Raw genomic sequence first — 19,905 nt, 5'->3', positions numbered from 1 at the left:
GGGGGGGAGATTCCTGTGTGCATTTGTGGGGGGGGAGATTCCTGTGTGTATTTGGGGGGGAAGAGTACTGTGTGTATTTGGGGGGGGGGTTACTGTGTGTATTTGGGGGGAGATTACTGTGTGTATTTGGGGGGAGATTACTGTGTGTATTTGGGGGGGGGAGATTACTGTGTGTATTTGGGGGGAGATTACCGTGTGTATTTGGGGGGGGAGATAACTGTGTGTATTTGGGGGGAGATTACCGTGTGTATTTCGGGGGGAGATTACTGTGTGTATTTGGGGGTCAGATTACTGTGTGTATTTGGGGGGAGATTACTGTGTGTATTTGGGGGGGGAGATTACCGTGTGTATTTGGGGGGGGAGATAACTATGTGTATTTGGGGGGAGATTACCGTGTGTATTTGGGGGGGAGATTACTGTGTGTATTTGGGGGGGAGAATACTGTGTGTACTTGGGGGGGGGAGATAACTGTGTGTATTTGGGGGGAGATTACCGTGTGTATTTGGGGGGAAGATTACCGTGTGTATTTCGGGGGGGGGAGATTCCTGTGTGTATTTGGGGGGGGAGATTACTGTGTGTATTTGGGAGGGGGATTACTGTGTGTATTTGGGGGGGGAGATTACTGTGTGTATTTGGGGGGAGATTACCGTGTGTATTTGGGGGGGAGATTACTGTGTGTATTTGTGGGGGGGAGATTCCTGTGTGTATTTGGGGGGGGGGAGAGTACTGTGTGTATTTGGGGGGAGATTACTGTGTGTATTTGCTGGGGGAGATTACTGTGTGTATTTGGGTGGGGAGATTACTGTGTGTATTTGGGGGGGAGATTACTGTGTGTATTTTGGGGGAGATTACAGTGTGTATTTGGGGGGGAGATTACTGTGTGTATTTGGGGGGGGAGATTACCGTGTGTATTGGGGGGGGGGGGGAGATTCCTGTGTGTATTTGCGGGGGGAGATTACTGTGTGTATTTGGGGGGAGATTACTCTGTGTATTGGGGGGGAGATTACTCTGTGTATTGGGGGGGAGATTACTGTGTGTATTTGAGGTGGGGAGATTCCTGTCTGTATTTGTGGGGGGGGGAGATTCCTGTGTGTATTTGGGGGGGGAGAGTACTGTGTGTATTTGGGGGGAGATTACTGTGTGTATCTGGGGGGGGAGATTACTGTGTGTATTTGGGGGGGGAGATTACTGTGTATATTTGGGGGGGAGATTACTGTGTGTATTTGGGGGGAGATTACTGTGTGTATTTGGGGGGGAGATTACTGTGTGTATTTGGGGGGGTTGATTACTGTGTGTATTTGCGGGAGGAGATTACTGTGTGTATTTGGGGGGAGAGATTACTGTGTATATTTGGGGGGAGAGATTACTGTGTATATTTGGGGGGGAGATTACTGTGTGTATTAGGGGGGTAGATTACTGTGTGTATTTGGGGGGGGAGATTACTGTGTGTATTTGGGGGGAGATTACTGTGTGTATTTGGGGGGGAGATTACTGTGTGTATTTGGGGGGGTTGATTACTGTGTGTATTTGCGGGAGGAGATTACTGTGTGTATTTGGGGGGAGAGATTACTGTGTATATTTGGGGGGAGAGATTACTGTGTATATTTGGGGGGGAGATTACTGTGTGTATTAGGGGGGTAGATTACTGTGTGTATTTGGGGGGGGAGATTACTGTGTGTATTTGCGGGGGAGATTACTGCGTGTATTTTGGGGGGGAGATTTCTGTGTGTATTTTGGGGGGGGAGATTACTGTGTGTATTTGGGGGGAAGATTACTGTGTGTATTTGGGGGGGGGGGAGATTACTGTGTGTATTTGGGGGGGAGGTTACCGTGTGTATTTGAGCGGGGAGATTACTGTGTGTATTTGGGGGGGAGATTACTGTGTGTATTTGGGGGGAGATTACTGTGTGTATTTGGGGGGGGGAGATTACTGTGTGTATTTGGGGGGGAGATTACTGTGTGTATTTGGGGGGAGATTACTGTGTGTATTTGGGGGGTAGATTACTGTGTGTATTTGGGGGGGGGGATTACTGTGTGTATTTGGGGGGAGATTACTGTGTGTATTTGGGGGGGGAGATTACTGTGTGTATTTGGGGGGGGAGATTACTGTGTGTATTTGGGGGGGAGATTACTGTGTGTATTTGGGGGGAGATTACTGTGTGTATTTGGGGGGGGGGAGATTACTGTGTGTATTTGGGGGGGAGATTACTGTGTGTATTTGGGGGGGAGAGATTACTGTGTGTCTTTCGGGGGGAGATTACTGTGTGTATTTGGGTAGGGCGATTACTGTCTGTATTTGGGGAGGGAGATTACTGTCTGTATTTGGGGGGGGAGATTACTGTGTGTATTTGGGGCGAGAGATTACTGTGTATATTGGGGGGGAGATTACTGTGTGTATTTGGGGGGGAGATTACTGTGTGTATTTGAGGAGGGAGATTTCTGTGTGTATATGGGGGGGGAGATTACTGTGTGTATTTGGCGGGGGGGAGATTACTGTGTGTATTTGGGGGGAGATTACTGTGTGTATTTGGGGGGAGAGATTACTGTGTGTATTTGGGGGGGCGATTACTGTGTGTATTTGGCGGGGGGGAGATTACTGTGTGTATTTGGGGGGAGATTACTGTGTGTATTTGGGGGGGAGATTACTGTGTGTATTTGGGGGGAGATTACTGTGTGTATTTGGGGGGGAGATTACTGTGTGTATTTGGGGGGGGGGAGATTCCTGTGTGTATTTGGGGGGGGGGGAGATACCTGTGTGTATTTGGGGGGGGAGATTACTGTGTGTATTTGGGGGGAGATTACTCTGTGTATTGGGGGGGAGATTACTCTGTGTATTGGGGGGGAGATTACTGTGTGTATTTGAGGGGGGGAGATTCCTGTGTGCATTTGTGGGGGGGGGAGATTCCTGTGTGTATTTGGGGGGGAAGAGTACTGTGTGTATTTGGGGGGGGGATTACTGTGTGTATTTGGGGGGAGATTACTGTGTGTATTTGGGGGGAGATTACTGTGTGTATTTGGGGGGGGGAGATTACTGTGTGTATTTGGGGGGAGATTACCGTGTGTATTTGGGGGGGGAGATAACTGTGTGTATTTGGGGGGAGATTACCGTGTGTATTTCGGGGGGAGATTACTGTGTGTATTTGGGGGTCAGATTACTGTGTGTATTTGGGGGGAGATTACTGTGTGTATTTGGGGGGGGAGATTACCGTGTGTATTTGGGGGGGGAGATAACTATGTTTATTTGGGGGGAGATTACCGTGTGTATTTGGGGGGGAGATTACTGTGTGTATTTGGGGGGGAGAATACTGTGTGTACTTGGGGGGGGAGATAACTGTGTGTATTTGGGGGGAGATTACCGTGTGTATTTGGGGAGAAGATTACCGTGTGTATTTCGGGGGGGGGAGATTCCTGTGTGTATTTGGGGGGGGAGATTACTGTGTGTATTTGGGAGGGGGATTACTGTGTGTATTTGGGGGGGGAGATTACTGTGTGTATTTGGGGGGAGATTACCGTGTGTATTTGGGGGGGAGATTACTGTGTGTATTTGTGGGGGGGGAGATTCCTGTGTGTATTTGGGGGGGGGAGAGTACTGTGTGTATTTGGGGGGAGATTACTGTGTGTATTCGCGGGGGGAGGTTACTGTGTCTATTTGGGGGGGGGGAGATTACTGTGTGTATTTGGGGAGGGAGAGTACAGTGTGTATTTGGGGGGGATATTACTGTGTGTATTTGGGGGGAGATTACTGTGTGTATTTGGGGGGGAGATTACTGTGTGTATTTGGGGGGAGATTACTGTGTGTGTTTGGGGGGGGAGATTACTGTGTGTATTTGGGGGGGAGATTACTGTGTGTATTTGTGGGGGGGGAGATTCCTGTGTGTATTTGGGGTGGGGAGAGTACTGTGTGTATTTGGGGGGAGAGATTACTGTGTGTATTTGGGGGGGAGATTACTGTGTGTATTTGGGGGGAGATTACTGTGTGTATTTGGGAGGGGGATTACTGTGTGTATTTGGGGGGGAGATTACTGTGTGTATTTGGGGGGAGATTACCGTGTGTATTTGGGGGGGAGATTACTGTGTGTATTTGTGGGGGGGGAGATTCCTGTGTGTATTTGGGGGGGGGAGAGTACTGTGTGTATTTGGGGGGAGAGATTACTGTGTGTATTTGGGGGGGAGATTACTGTGTGTATTTGGGGGGAGATTACTGTGTGTATTTGGGGGGAGATTACTGTGTGTATTTGGGGGGGGGGAGATTACTGTGTGTATTTGGGGAGGGAGAGTACAGTGTGTATTTGGGGGGGATATTACTGTGTGTATTTGGGGGGTGATTACTGTGTGTGTTTGGGGGGGGGAGATTACTGTGTGTATTTGGGGGGAGATTACTGTGTGTATTTGGGGAGGGAGAGTACTGTGTGTATTTGCGGGGGAGATTACTGTGTGTATTTGGGGGGGGAGATTACTGTGTGTATTTGGGGGGGAGATTACTGTGTGTATTTGGGGAGGGAGAGTACTGTGTGTATTTGCGGGGGAGATTACTGTGTGTATTTGGGGGGAGATTACTGTGTGTATTTGGGGGGGGATTACTGTGTGTATTTGGGGGTGGAGATTACTGTGTGTATTTGGGGGGGGATTACTGTGTGTATTTGGGGGTGGAGATTACTGTGTGTATTTGGGGAGGGAGATTACTGTGTGTATTTGGGGGGAGATTACTGTGTGTATTTGTGGGGGGAGATTACTGTGTGTATTTGGGGCGAGAGATTACTGTGTATATTGGGGGGGGAGATTACTGTGTGTATTTGGGGGGAGATTACTGTGTGTATTTGGGGAGGGAGATTTCTGTGTGTATTTGGGGGGGAGATTACTGTGTGTATTTGGGGGGGAGATTACTGTGTGTATTTGGGGGGGAGATTACTGTGTGTATTTGGGGGGGAGATTACTGTGTGTATTTGGGGGGGATATTACTGTGTGTATTTGGGGGGAGATTACTGTGTGTATTTGGGGGGAGATTACTGTGTGTATTTGGGGGGGAGATTACTGTGTGTATTTGGGGGGGAGAGATTACTGTGTGTATTTGGGGGGGAGAGATTACTGTGTGTATTGGGGAGGGAGATTACTGTGTGTATTTGGGAGGGAGATTACTGTGTGTATTTGGGAGGGAGATTACTGTGTGTATTTGGGAGGGAGATTACTGTGTGTATTGGGGGGGGGGGATTACTGTGTGTATTTGGCGGGGAGATTACTGTGTGTATTTGGGGGGGAGATTACTGTGTGTATTTGGGAGGGAGATTACTGTGTGTATTTGGGGGGGGGATTACTGTGTGTATTTGGCGGGGAGATTACTGTGTGTATTTGGGGGGAGATTACTGTGTGTATTTGGGGGGGAGATTACTGTGTGTATTTGGGGGGGGGAGATTACTGTGTGTATTTGGGAGGGAGATTACTGTGTGTATTTGGGAGGGAGAGTACTGTGTGTATTTGGGGGGGAGATTACTGTGCGTATTTGGGGGGAGATTACTGTGTGTATTTGCTGGGGGAGATTACTGTGTGTATTTGGGGGGAGATTACTGTGTGTATTTGGGGGGGAGATTACTGTGTGTATTTGGGGGGGGAGATTACTGTGTGTATTTGGGGGGGGAGATTACTCTGTGTATTTGGGGGGAGATTACTGTGTGTATTTGGGGGGGGAGATTACTGTGTGTATTTGGGAGGGAGAGTACTGTGTGTATTTGGGGGGAGATTACTGTGTGTATTTGGGGGGGAGACTACTGTGTGTATTTGGGGGGAGATTACTGTGTGTATTTGCTGGGGGAGATTACTGTGTGTATTTGCTGGGGGAGATTACTGTGTGTATTTGGGGGGAGAGATTACTGTGTGTATTTGGGGGGGGAGATTACTGTGTGTATTTGGGGGGAGATTACTGTGCGTATTTGGGGGGAGATTACTGTGTGTATTTGGGGGGAGATTACTGTGCGTATTTGGGGGGAGATTACTGTGTGTATTTGCTGGGGGAGATTACTGTGTGTATTTGGGGGGAGATTACTGTGTGTATTTGGGGGGGAGATTACTGTGTGTATTTGGGGGGAGATTACTGTGTGTATTTGGGGGGAGATTACTGTGTGTATTTGGGAGGGAGAGTACTGTGTGTATTTGGGGGGAGATTACTGTGTGTATTTGGGGGGAGATTACTGTGTGTATTTGGGGGGAGATTACTGTGTGTATTTGCTGGGGGAGATTACTGTGTGTATTTGGGGGGAGATTACTGTGTGTATTTGGGGGGGAGATTACTGTGTGTATTTGGGGGGAGATTACTGTGTGTATTTGGGGGGAGATTACTGTGTGTATTTGGGGGGAGATTACTGTGTGTATTTGGGGGGAGATTACTGTGTGTATTTGGGGGGGAGATTACTGTGTGTATTTGGGGGGGGAGATTACTGTGTGTATTTGGGGGGGGAGATTACTGTGTGTATTTGGGGGGGGGAGATTACTGTGTGTATTTGGGGGGGGAGATTACTGTGTGTATTTGGGGGGGAGATTACTGTGTGTATTTTGGGGGAGATTACTGTGTGTATTTGGGGGGGGAGATTACTGTGTGTATTTGGGGGGGGAGATTACTGTGTGTATTTGGGGGGGGGAGATTACTGTGTGTATTTGGGGGGGAGATTACTGTGTGTATTTTGGGGGAGATTACCGTGTGTATTTGGGGGGGAGATTACCGTGTGTATTTGGGGGGGGAGATTACCGTGTGTATTGGGGGGGGGGGAGATTCCTGTGTGTATTTGCGGGGGGAGATTACTGTGTGTATTTGGGGGGAGATTACTCTGTGTATTGCGGGGGAGATTACTCTGTGTATTGGGGGGGAGATTACTGTGTGTATTTGAGGTGGGGAGATTCCTGTCTGTATTTGTGGGGGGGGGAGATTCCTGTGTGTATTTGGGGGGGGAGAGTACTGTGTGTATTTGGGGGGAGATTACTGTGTGTATCTGGGGGGGGAGATTACTGTGTGTATTTGGGGGGGGGAGATTACTGTGTGTATTTGGGGGGGGAGATTACTGTGTGTATTTGGGGGGAGATTACTGTGTGTGTATTTGGGGGGTGGAGATTACTGTGTGTATTTGGGGGGAGATTACTGTGTGTATTTGGGGGGAGATTACTGTGTGTATTTGGGGGTGGGAGATTGCTGTGTGTCTTTGGGGGGAGATTACTGTGTGTGTTTGGGTGGGAGATTGCTGTGTGTATTTGGGGGGGGAGAGTACTGTGTGTATTTGGGGGGAGATTACTGTGTGTATCTGGGGGGGGAGATTACTGTGTGTATTTGGGGGGGGGAGATTACTGTGTGTATTTGGGGGGGAGATTACTGTGTGTATTTGGGGGGAGATTACTGTGTGTGTATTTGGGGGGTGGAGATTACTGTGTGTATTTGGGGGGAGATTACTGTGTGTATTTGGGGGGAGATTACTGTGTGTATTTGGGGGTGGGAGATTGCTGTGTGTCTTTGGGGGGAGATTACTGTGTGTGTTTGGGTGGGAGATTGCTGTGTGTATTTGGGGGGTGGAGATTACTGTGTGTATTTGCGGGTGGGAGATTACTGTGTGTATTTGGGGGGGTGATTACTGTGTGTATTTGGGGGGAGATTACTGTGTGTATTTGGGGGGGCAGATTACTGTGTGTATTTGGGGGTCAGATTACTGTGTGTATTTGGGGTGAGATTACTGTGTGTATTTCGGGGGGGAGATTACTCTGTGTATTTGGGGGGGGGGAGACTACTGTGTGTATTTGAGGGGGGGAGATTACTGTGTGTATTTGGGGGGAGAGATTACTGTGTCTATTTAGGGGGTAGATTACTGTGTGTATTTGGGGGGAGATTACTGTGTGTATTTAGGGGGTAGATTACTGTGTGTATTTCGGGGGGGGGAGATTACTGTGTGTATTTGGGAAGGAGATTACTGTGTGTATTTGGGGGGAGATTACTGTGTGAATTTGGGGGGGGAGATTACTGTGTATATTTGGGGAGTGAGATTACTGTGTGTATTTGGGGAGGGAGAGTACTGTGTGTATTTGGGGGGAGAGTACTGTGTGTATTTGGGGGGAGATTACAGTGTGTATTTGGGGAGGGAGATTACTGTGTGTATTTGGGGAGTGAGATTACTGTGTGTATTTGGGGAGGGAGAGTACTGTGTGTATTTGGGGGGGAGAGTACTGTGTGTATTTGGGGGGGAGATTATTGTGTGTATTTGGGGGGAGAGTACTGTGTGTATTTGGGGGGAGATTACTGTGTGTATTTGGGGGGAGATTACTGTGTGTATTTGGGGGGGAGATTACTGTGCGTATTTGGGGGGAGATTCCTGTGTGTATTTGGGGGGAGATTACTGTGTGTATTTGGGGGGGAGATTACTGTGCGTATTTGGGGGGAGATTCCTGTGTGTCTTTGGGGAGGGAGATTACTGTGCGTATTTGGGGGGAGATTCCTGTGTGTATTTGGGGAGGGAGATTACTGTGTGTATTTGGGGAGGGAGATTACTGTGTGTATTTGGGGGGAGATTACCGTGTGTATTTGGGGGGGAGATTACTGTGTGTATTGGCGGGGGGGAGATTACTGTGTGTATTTGGGGGGAGATTACTGTGTGTATTTGGGGGGGAGATTACTGTGTGTATTGGCGGGGGGAGATTACTGTGTGTATTTGGGGGGAGAGATTACTGTGTGTATTTGGGGGGGCAGATTACTGTGTGTATTTGGGGGTCATATTACTGTGTGTATTTGGGGTGAGATTACTGTGTGTATTTGCGGGGGGAGATTACTATGTGTATTTGGGGGGAGAGATTACTGTGTATATTTGGGGGGGGAGATTACTGTGTGTATTTGGGGGGGAGATTACTGTGTGTATTTGGGGGGGCAGATTACTGTGTGTATTTGGGGGTCATATTACTGTGTGTATTTGGGGTGAGATTACTGTGTGTATTTGCGGGGGGAGATTACTATGTGTATTTGGGGGGAGAGATTACTGTGTATATTTGGGGGGGGAGATTACTGTGTGTATTTGGGGGGGAGATTACTGTGTGTATTTGGGGGGAGATTACTGTGTGTATTTGGGGGGAGATTACTGTGTGTATTTGGGGAGGGAGATTACTGTGTGTATTTGGGGTGGAGATTACTGTGTGTATTTGGGGTGGAGATTACTGTATGTGTTTGGGGGGGAGATTACTGTGTGTATTTGGGGGGAGATTACTGTAAGTGTTTGGGGGGGAGATTACTGTGTGTATTTGGGGGGGGATTACTGTGTGTATTTGGGGGCAGAGATTACTGTGTGTATTTGGGGGGGGAGATTACTGTGTGTATTTGGGGGGGAGATTACTGTGTGTATTTGGGGGGAGATTACTGTGTGTATTTGCGGGGGAGGATTACTGTGTGTATTTGGGGGGGGATTACTGTGTGTATTTGGGAGGAGATTACTGTGTGTATTTGGGGGGGGATTACTGTGTGTATTTGGGGGGGGATTACTGTGTGTATTTGGGGGCAGAGATTACTGTGTGTATTTGGGGGGGAGATTACTGTGTGTATTTGGGAGGAGATTACTGTGTGTATTTGGGGGGGAGATTACTGTGTGTATTTGGGGGGAGATGTCTGTGTGTATTTGGGGGGGGGAGATTACTGTGTGTATTTGGGGGGGGAGATTACTGTGTGTATTTGGGGGGAGATTACTGTGTGTATTTGGGGAGGGAGATTTCTGTGTGTATTTGGGGGGGAGATTACTGTGTGTATTTGGGGGGGAGATTACTGTGTGTATTTGGGGGGGAGATTACTGTGTGTATTTGGGGGGGAGATTACTGTGTGTATTTGGGGGGGAGATTACTGTGTGTATTTGGGAGGGAGATTACTGTGTGTATTTGGGGGGGAGATTACTGTGTGTATTTGGGGGGGAGAGATTACTGTGTGTATTTGGGGGGGAGAGATTACTGTGTGTATTTGGGAGGGAGATTACTGTGTGTATTTGGGAGGGAGATTACTGTGTGTATTTGGGAGGGAGATTACTGTGTGTATTGGGGGGGGGGGATTACTGTGTGTATTTGGCGGGGAGATTACTGTGTGTATTTGGGGGGGAGATTACTGTGTGTATTTGGGAGGGAGATTACTGTGTGTATTTGGGGGGGGGGATTACTGTGTGTATTTGGCGGGGAGATTACTGTGTGTATTTGGGGGGAGATTACTGTGTGTATTTGGGGGGGGAGATTACTGTGTGTATTTGGGGGGGGAGATTACTGTGCGTATTTGGGGGGAGATTACTGTGTGTATTTGGGGGGGGAGATTACTGTGTGTATTTGGGGGGAGATTACTGTGTGTATTTGCTGGGGGAGATTACTGTGTGTATTTGGGGGGAGATTACTGTGTGTATTTGGGGGGGGAGATTACTGTGTGTATTTGCGGGGGGAGATTACTGTGTGTATTTGGGGGGGAGATTACTGTGTGTATTTGGGGGGAGAGTACTGTGTGTATTTGGGGTGGAGATTACTGTGTGTATTTGGGGGGGGGAGATTACTGTGTGTATTTGGAGGGAGAGTACTGTGTGTATTTGGGGTGGAGATTACTGTGTGTATTTGGGGGGAGATTACTGTGTGTATTTGGGGGGAGAGTACTGTGTGTATTTGGGAGGGAGATTACTGTGTGTATTTGGGAGGGAGATTACTGTGTGTATTGGGGGGGGGGGGATTACTGTGTGTATTTGGCGGGGAGATTACTGTGTGTATTTGGGGGGGAGATTACTGTGTGTATTTGGGAGGGAGATTACTGTGTGTATTTGGGGGGGGGGATTACTGTGTGTATTTGGCGGGGAGATTACTGTGTGTATTTGGGGGGAGATTACTGTGTGTATTTGGGGGGGGAGATTACTGTGTGTATTTGGGGGGGGAGATTACTGTGCGTATTTGGGGGGAGATTACTGTGTGTATTTGGGGGGGGAGATTACTGTGTGTATTTGGGGGGAGATTACTGTGTGTATTTGCTGGGGGAGATTACTGTGTGTATTTGGGGGGAGATTACTGTGTGTATTTGGGGGGGAGATTACTGTGTGTATTTGGGGGGGGAGATTACTGTGTGTATTTGGGGGGGGAGATTACTGTGTGTATTTGGGGGGGAGATTACTGTGTGTATTTGGGGGGGGGAGATTACTGTGTGTATTTGGAGGGAGAGTACTGTGTGTATTTGGGGTGGAGATTACTGTGTGTATTTGGGGGGAGATTACTGTGTGTATTTGGGGGGAGAGTACTGTGTGTATTTGGGGGGGAGATTACTGTGTGTATTTGGGGGGGGAGATTACTGTGTGTATTTGGGGGGGGAGATTACTGTGTGTATTTGGGGGGGAGATTACTGTGTGTATTTGGGGGGGGAGAGTACTGTGTGTATTTGGGGGGGAGATTACTGTGCGTATTTGGGGGGGAGATTACTGTGCGTATTTGGAGGGAGAGTACTGTGTGTATTTGGGGTGGAGATTACTGTGTGTATTTGGGGGGAGATTACTGTGTGTATTTGGGGGGAGATTACTGTGTGTATTTGGGGGGGAGATTACTGTGTGTATTTGGGGGGAGATTACTGTGTGTATTTGGGGGGGAGATTACTGTGTGTATTTGGGGGGGGAGATTACTGTGTGTATTTGGGGGGGGAGATTACTGTGTGTATTTGGGGGGGAGATTACTGTGTGTATTTTGGGGGAGATTACCGTGTGTATTTGGGGGGGAGATTACCGTGTGTATTTGGGGGGGGAGATTACCGTGTGTATTGGGGGGGAGGGGGAGATTCCTGTGTGTATTTGCGGGGGGAGATTACTGTGTGTATTTGGGGGGAGATTACTCTGTGTATTGCGGGGGAGATTACTCTGTGTCTTGGGGGGGAGATTACTGTGTGTATTTGAGGTGGGGAGATTCCTGTCTGTATTTGTGGGGGGGGGAGATTCCTGTGTGTATTTGGGGGGGGAGAGTACTGTGTGTATTTGGGGGGAGATTACTGTGTGTATCTGGGGGGGGAGATTACTGTGTGTATTTGGGGGGGGGGAGATTACTGTGTGTATTTGGGGGGGAGATTACTGTGTGTATTTGGGGGGAGATTGCTGTGTGTATTTGGGGGGTGGAGATTACTGTGTGTATTTGGGGGGAGATTACTGTGTGTATTTGGGGGTGGGAGATTGCTGTGTGTCTTTGGGGGGGAGATTACTGTGTGTATTTGGGGGGGGAGATTACTGTGTGTGTTTGGGTGGGAGATTGCTGTGTGTATTTGGGGGGTGGAGATTACTGTGTGTATTTGCGGGGGGGAGATTACTGTGTGTATTTGGGGGGGAGATTACTGTGTGTATTTGGGGGGGCAGATTACTGTGTGTATTTGGGGGTCAGATTACTGTGTGTATTTGGGGTGAGATTACTGTGTGTATTTGGGGGGAGATTACTGTGTGTATTTGGGGGGGCAGATTACTGTGTGTATTTGGGGGTCAGATTACTGTGTGTATTTGGGGTGAGATTACTGTGTGTATTTCGGGGGGGAGATTACTCTGTGTATTTGGGGGGGGGGAGACTACTGTGTGTATTTGAGGGGGGGAGATTACTGTGTGTATTTGAGGGGGGGAGATTACTGTGTGTATTTGGGGGGAGAGATTACTGTGTCTATTTAGGGGGTAGATTACTGTGTGTATTTGGGGGGAGATTACTGTGTGTATTTAGGGGGTAGATTACTGTGTGTATTTCGGGGGAGGGAGATTACTGTGTGTATTTGGGGGGAGATTACTGTGTGTATTTGGGGGGGGGATTACAGAGTGTATTTGGGGAGGGAGATTACTGTGTGTATTTGGGGAGTGAGATTACTGTGTGTATTTGGGGAGGGAGAGTACTGTGTGTATTTGGGGGGGAGAGTACTGTGTGTATTTGGGGGGGAGATTATTGTGTGTATTTGGGGGGAGAGTATTGTGTGTATTTGGGGGGAGATTACTGTGTGCATTTGGGGGGAGATTACTGTGTGTATTTGGGGGGGAGATTACTGTGCGTATTTGGGGGGGAGATTACTGTGTGTATTTGGGGGGGGGAGATTCCTGTGTGTATTTGGGGGGAGATTACTGTGTGTATTTGGGGGGGAGATTACTGTGCGTATTTGGGGGGAGATTCCTGTGTGTCTTTGGGGAGGGAGATTACTGTGCGTATTTGGGGGGAGATTCCTGTGTGTATTTGGGGAGGGAGAGATTACTGTGTGTATTTGGGGGGGAGATTACTGTGTGTATTTGGGGGGGGAGATTACTGTGTGTATTTGGGGGGGAGATTACTGTGTGTATTTGGGGGGAGATTACCGTGTGTATTTGGGGTGAGATTACTGTGTGTATTGGCGGGGGGGAGATTACTGTGTGTATTTGGGGGGAGATTACTGTGTGTATTTGGGGGGGAGATTACTGTGTGTATTTGGGGGGAGATTACTGTGTGTATTTGGGGGGAGATTACTGTGTGTATTTGGGGGGGAGATTACTGTGTGTATTTGGGGGGGAGATTACTGTGTGTATTTGGGGGGAGATTACTGTGTGTATTTGCGGGGGAGATTACTGTGTGTATTTGGGGGGGGAGATTACTGTGTGTATTTGGGGGGGGAGATTACTGTGTGTATTTGGGGGGAGATTACTGTGTGTATTTGGGGGGGCAGATTACTGTGTGTATTTGGGGGTCATATTACTGTGTGTATTTGGGGTGAGATTACTGTGTGTATTTGGGGGGAGATTACTGTGTGTATTTGCGGGGGGAGATTACTATGTGTATTTGGGGGGTGAGATTACTGTGTATATTTGGGGGGGGTGATTACTGTGTGTATTTGGGGGGGAGATTACTGTGTGTATTTGGGGGGAGATTACTGTGTGTATTTGGGGAGGGAGATTACTGTGTGTATTTGGGGAGGGAGATTACTGTGTGTATTTGGGGGGAGATTACTGTGTGTATTTGGGGAGGGAGATTACTGTGTGTATTTGGGGAGGGAGATTACTGTGTGTATTTGGGGTGGAGATTACTGTGTGTATTTGGGGGGGAGATTACTGTGTGTATTTGGGGTGGAGATTACTGTGTGTATTTGGGGGGGAGATTACTGTGTGTATTTGGGGGGGAGATTCCTGTGTGTATTTGGGGGGGAGATTCCTGTGTGTATTTGGGAGGGAGATTACTGTGTGTATTTGCGGGTGGAGATTACTGTGTATATTTGGGGGGGAGATTACTGTGTGTATTTGGGGGGGAGATTCATGTGTGTATTTGGGGGCAGAGATTACTGAGTGTATTTGGGGGATAGATTACTGTGTGTATTTGGGGGGGGAGATTACTGTGTGTATTTGCGGGGGAGATTACTGTGTGTATTTGAGGGATAGATTACTGTGTGTATTTGGGGGGGGAGATTACTGTGTGTATTTGGGGGGGGATTACTGTGTGTATTTGCGGGGGAGATTACTGTGTGTATTTGGGGGATAGATTACTGTGTGTATTTGGGGGGTAAGATTACTGTGTGTATTCGCGGTTTGATTTTCCCTGGTTAACTGTGTTAATTTCCTGTGCTATCTGTACATCAGCATGCCTGAATGTGGTAAATGTTTTCCAGGGAAATCCCTATCCTTTCACTAATTGGTTGTGTCTCTCTCTGCTCTCTCCAGGTGAGAAGTAGGATGCTGCCTGGAGAGGCTAGTATGCAAAGCTCTGGCCTGATCTGCTGGCAGCCCATCCTGCTCCTGATATTGGGGGCGGTTTTATCAGGACACGCAACGGGCTGTCCAGCACGCTGTGACTGCTCAGCGCAGGAGAGGTCTGTGGTGTGCCATCGGAAACGTTTCATCACAGTCCCTGAGGGGATTCCCACCGAAACCAGGCTGCTGGACCTCAGCAAGAACCGGATAAAGACCATCAACCAGGATGAGTTTGTTGCTTACCCGCTGCTGGAGGAGTTGGAGCTGAATGAGAATATCATCTCCACGGTGGAGCCAGGAGCTTTCAGCAACCTCTTTAACCTGAGGTCATTGGGCTTGCGGAGTAACAGGCTGAAGCTCATACCTCTCGGGGTGTTCACTGGACTCAACAACCTGACCCAGCTGGACATCAGCGAGAACAAGATAGTCATCCTGCTGGACTACATGTTCCAGGACCTGTACAACCTCAGGTCCCTGGAAGTGGGGGACAATGACCTTGTCTACATCTCGCACCGAGCGTTCAGTGGACTGCACAGCCTGGAGCAGCTGACCCTAGAGAAATGCAACCTGACCACCGTCCCCACCGAAGCCCTGTCCCACTTGCATGGTCTCATGGTGCTGAGGCTCCGCTTCCTAAACATTAATGTGATTCAGAACTACTCCTTCAAGAGGCTGTATCGTCTCAAAGTCTTGGAGATCTCTCACTGGCCATTCCTGGACACCATGGCTGCCAACTGTCTCTATGGCTTGAATCTCACCTCCCTCACCATTACCAGCTGCAACCTGACATCCGTCCCTTACGTCGCAATCCGCCATTTGGTCTACCTGAAATTTCTCAACTTGTCCTTTAACCCCATTATGACAGTACAGGGGCACATGATGCAGGAGCTGCTCCGGTTGCAGGAGATCCACCTGGCCGGGGGGCAGCTCCTGACCATTGAACCGTACGCTTTCCGAGGCCTCAACCACCTCCGGATCCTCAACGTGTCCAGCAACTACCTGACCACCCTGGAGGAGACCGTCTTCCATTCGGTCGGCAACCTGGAGACGCTCATCCTGGACAACAACCCCCTGGCCTGTGACTGCAGACTGCTCTGGATCTTCCGCCGTCGCTGGCGCCTGAACTTTAACAGGCAGCAGCCTGTCTGCACCACCCCCGAGATCGTCCAGGGCAAAGAGTTCAAGGATTTCCCCGACGTTTTGCTCCCCAACTACTTCACCTGCCGCAGGGCCAGGATCCGGGACAAGAAACCCCAGAGGATCCACGTGGACGAGGGCCACACCGTCCACTTTGTCTGCAGAGCCGAGGGTGACCCGCCTCCCGTCATCATGTGGGTGTCCCCCAGGAAACACCAGATCTCCAGCAAGACGAACGGAAGGCTCACCGTGTTCCCAGACGGCACGCTGGAGGTGCGTTATGCTCAGCTGCAGGATAATGGCAGCTACCAGTGCATTGCCATGAATGCTGGAGGCAATGATTCCTCCACTGCCAGTCTGCATGTCAGAGGGTACTCCCCAGACTGGGGGCAGCAGCCCAACAAGACCTTTGCTTTTATTACCAACCAGCCCAATGACAGCAATGCCAACAGCACACGTGCCTCTGTGCCTTTTCCATTTGATATTAAAACACTTATCATAGCCACCACCATGGGATTTATTTCCTTTCTGGGGGTAGTGCTCTTTTGCCTGGTACTGCTGTTTCTCTGGAGCAGAGGCAAGGGGAACACGAAACACAACATCGAAATCGAGTATGTACCTAGGAAATCAGATGCAGGTTTAGGGACTGCAGACGCCCCCCGCAAGTTCAACATGAAAATGATCTGAGACTCTTGACGGCGAGAGCTGACTGGGAAAATCCTCCTGCCAAGTTTAAAAACAAAACAATCTGACAGACTATTGAAAGTGATGTGCTCTTTTCAAAGAAAATATCTGTAATGGGTTTGATGATCGTTGATTTTTTTGGAGACTTCCCCCCGACCCCCCTGCCCTGCCCTGCCCCCCGAACCTGTTTGAAGACAACTTCATTTAGTTAGTTGGAATGAACATAAGAGGATTGGAATGAGTCATTGTTTCTGCCATTTTGTTTCGATGTGGAGGTGATTCCTATTGTCCCAAATTGAGATAGTGAGTGAACACTTCAGCCAATCCTTTCCCCAGCCAAAGTAACTGCCAAGTTCCACACTCAGGGAGAGCTGGACACTCCCATACCAACAATACAATTGTCTCCTTAGTTACACTCCAACTATAACTCTCTCTCTCGCTCCCAACATTAGATTGGTCTAAGGTGACTGGGTACCAGCACCCTGATAGGTGCTATCGCAAGTACCAGGCACTGTCCATCTCTTGGTAGCACCCATGGGACTCAGTCGCCAGGCTGTGTGAGCCGTACCTCTCCAAAAGTAGCCACTGATATTCACAGAAATTCACTGGGGTTTTGTGCAACGTGTTTTATTGTCCAAAGCTGGGAGCTTGACTGAGGTTCGCTGTTTACATGTCAGCTGCTCTCATAACCCACCAAGTTACCAGGTCACACAGCTATTCACTGCACAAACTAACTGAGATAACAAGCCTCATTAATTAGATTTCTAAATGTTTCGGTTTTTCAGTTAAGTTGATCATTTGCCAAGTAATAAACTAGAAGTTCAGAGCTATTCAACAGAATAGAACGATGATTATCTCAGAGAGAATAGGAACACAACCACCATAAAGAACAGCAGCAACACTATCCTTCATCCTGTGCAGTTACCGGCCACGTAAAACCCCACTCAAACCTCACTCAATCTCCCTCCTCAACCTACCACAGCCCCGTGTACACTCCCCCATCACTGACTCTACCCCCATCACTGACTCTCCCCCATCACTGATTCTCCCCCATCACTGACTCTCCCCCATCACTGACTCCCCCCCATCACTGACTCCCCCCCATCACTGACTCTCCCCCATCACTGATTCTCCCCCATCACTGACTCCCCCCCATCACTGACTCTCCCCCCATCACTGACTCCCCCCCCATCACTGACTCTCCCCCATCACTGATTCTCCCCCATCACTGACTCCCCCCCCATCACTGACTCTCCCCCATCACTGATTCTCCCCCATCACTGACTCTCCCCCATCACTGACTCCCCCATCACTGACTCTCCCCCATCACTGACTCCCCCATCACTGACTCTCCCCCGTCACTGACTCCCCATCACTGACTCTCCCCCGTCACTGATTCTCCCCCATCACTGACTCCCCCATCACTGACTCTCCCCCTTCACTGACTCCATCCCATCACTGACTCTCCCCCTTCACTGATTCTCCCCCATCACTGACTCTCCCCCATCACTGACTCTTCCCCCCATCACTGACTCTTCCCCCCATCACTGACTCTTCCCCCCAACACTGACTCTCCCCCAATACTTACTCCCCCCATCACTGACTCTCCCCCCATCACTGACTCCTCCCCCCCATCACTGACTCTCCCCCATCACTGACTCTCCCCAACCATTCCACCTCCCACACCCCCATCTACAGTCTCCCCATCACTGACTCTCCCCATCACTGACTCCCCCATCACTGACTCTCCCCCCCATCACTGACTCTCCCCCATCACTGACTCCCCCATCACTGACTCCCCCATCACTAACTCCCCCATCACTGACTCTCCCCCCATCACTGACTCCTCCCCCCCCCCCATCACTGACTCTACCCACCCATTCCACCTCCCACAGCCCCATGTACACTCTCAATAGTTACCCTGTGATTAAACTAACATGGTTTTCACGGAGGATGGGAAAATGGGACAGAAACTATCTGGGTCAGTGGCTGTCATTGATGGAACAGGAGGGATCCTCGGCTCATTCACTGCCCTATCTACTGTACACACAGCCCCACCACGGAGCCTGAGAATTAGTTTTTGTACCTGATGTTCCCAAAAGATAAGTGAGCTCAAATTCAGAATATTCATCCATCCTCACATCCCGACTATTCACCCTGACACACAGTGAGAGATCGGGGAGAATTGTACACGGCCACAAGCTGAGGTAACTCATCCAACAGCTCAGAGCTCAACGCCAGAGCCAGTTGGAATTCTCACACTTCTTGAACTAGATTTGGCAGATCAGTGAATGTGTGCTGACCTGAGATTCGCCTGGTTATCCATCCCGCCCCTCGCACTAACAGCACTCCAAACTCTAACAACCCAGGCGCTCCTGTAGGGAGCTGATCAAACGGCCAGTGCATCTATCTCCTGATGACTAAGGAAAGGACAGAAGGAAAGTGTTCACTAACTTCTCTCAAGCTGTAAATATTTAATTGCAGCATTTGTATCAGAACATTCTGTGCACAAAACTCAGTGGGGGAGGCGGGTGGGGGGATGGGGAGGGTGGGGGTGGGGTATGGGGTGGGGGGTGGTTTTTCGGGGGGAAATACTGAACAAAAAGTGATCCCCAGGTGTATCTGATGAGGAAGTCACTCGGTTACATTTGTGTAGGAAAAGTCGACATATAAATATATATATATATTATATATGGAACTTTCTTTCCTTCACTGACCTTCCATGATGTTTTTATATATTAAACAAGAAAAGAGAATTTTCTGGTGTTTTCTGTAACCTTTTAGCCATTGGTCCGCGAAAGATCAGCAACACCCTGTCACGCAAAGGAAAACATTTTTCTACAAGAACGTGATTGTCCTTGTCAAAGCACTTTTCACTAAAGACCTTTCAATTGTTTTGTGCAATAAAAATGAGATAATCACCGTTATATAATAAAGACAATTAAACACAGGTTTTATATTCCACACCATTTTCTCCTGGTCCCTGGTGTTCTATTGGACAATACAGACCAAACCTCTGCCTCCAACATCAAGTCAAATCCAATCTATTTATAGATATGTGTTTGGATAAATCTGCACATAAACATATTAATAATGTTTGTCCGTGACTGTGTGTGTGCGTGTGTTAGTGTTTGCACTTGAGTGAGTGCGTGTGCTTGTGTACCTGCAAGCCGCTGTGTATCTGCGTGTCTGTATGTTACCATATGTGCCTGACTGTATCTCTGTGGGTTACTGTGCGCTGGTGTGTTACTATATGTCCCTGACCATCTGTGTGTTACATTTGTGCCTGGCTGTATCTGTGTTGTGAGTCTGCGTGCAACTGTCTGTATCCATCATTATATGTCTTACTGTATCTCTAGGCATTACTATGGTGTCTGTATGTTACTGTGTGTCAGTGTGAATGTGTGTTACT

General features: G+C 48.9%; 1 protein-coding gene across 1 annotated transcript in view; it reads left to right on the top strand.

Annotated features, from left to right (window-relative positions):
* Positions 1 to 19,012, top strand: part of lingo1a (leucine rich repeat and Ig domain containing 1a) — a 158,038-nt gene extending 139,026 nt beyond the window's left edge. The window contains exon 2 of the mRNA XM_078199974.1: positions 14,643 to 19,012. Coding sequence (XP_078056100.1) covers positions 14,655 to 16,496 — 1,842 coding nt within the window. The 5' untranslated portion in view covers positions 14,643 to 14,654 and the 3' untranslated portion in view covers positions 16,497 to 19,012. The remainder of the gene's footprint in view (positions 1 to 14,642) is intronic.
* The last annotated feature ends 893 nt before the right edge of the window (positions 19,013 to 19,905 follow it).

This window comes from Mustelus asterias, chromosome 29 (genome assembly GCF_964213995.1).
Source record: "Mustelus asterias chromosome 29, sMusAst1.hap1.1, whole genome shotgun sequence".
NCBI classification, from domain to species: domain Eukaryota; kingdom Metazoa; phylum Chordata; class Chondrichthyes; order Carcharhiniformes; family Triakidae; genus Mustelus; species Mustelus asterias.
Note: the sequence above shows the minus strand (reverse complement) of the source record. Positions and strands in the feature narration are given on the sequence as shown.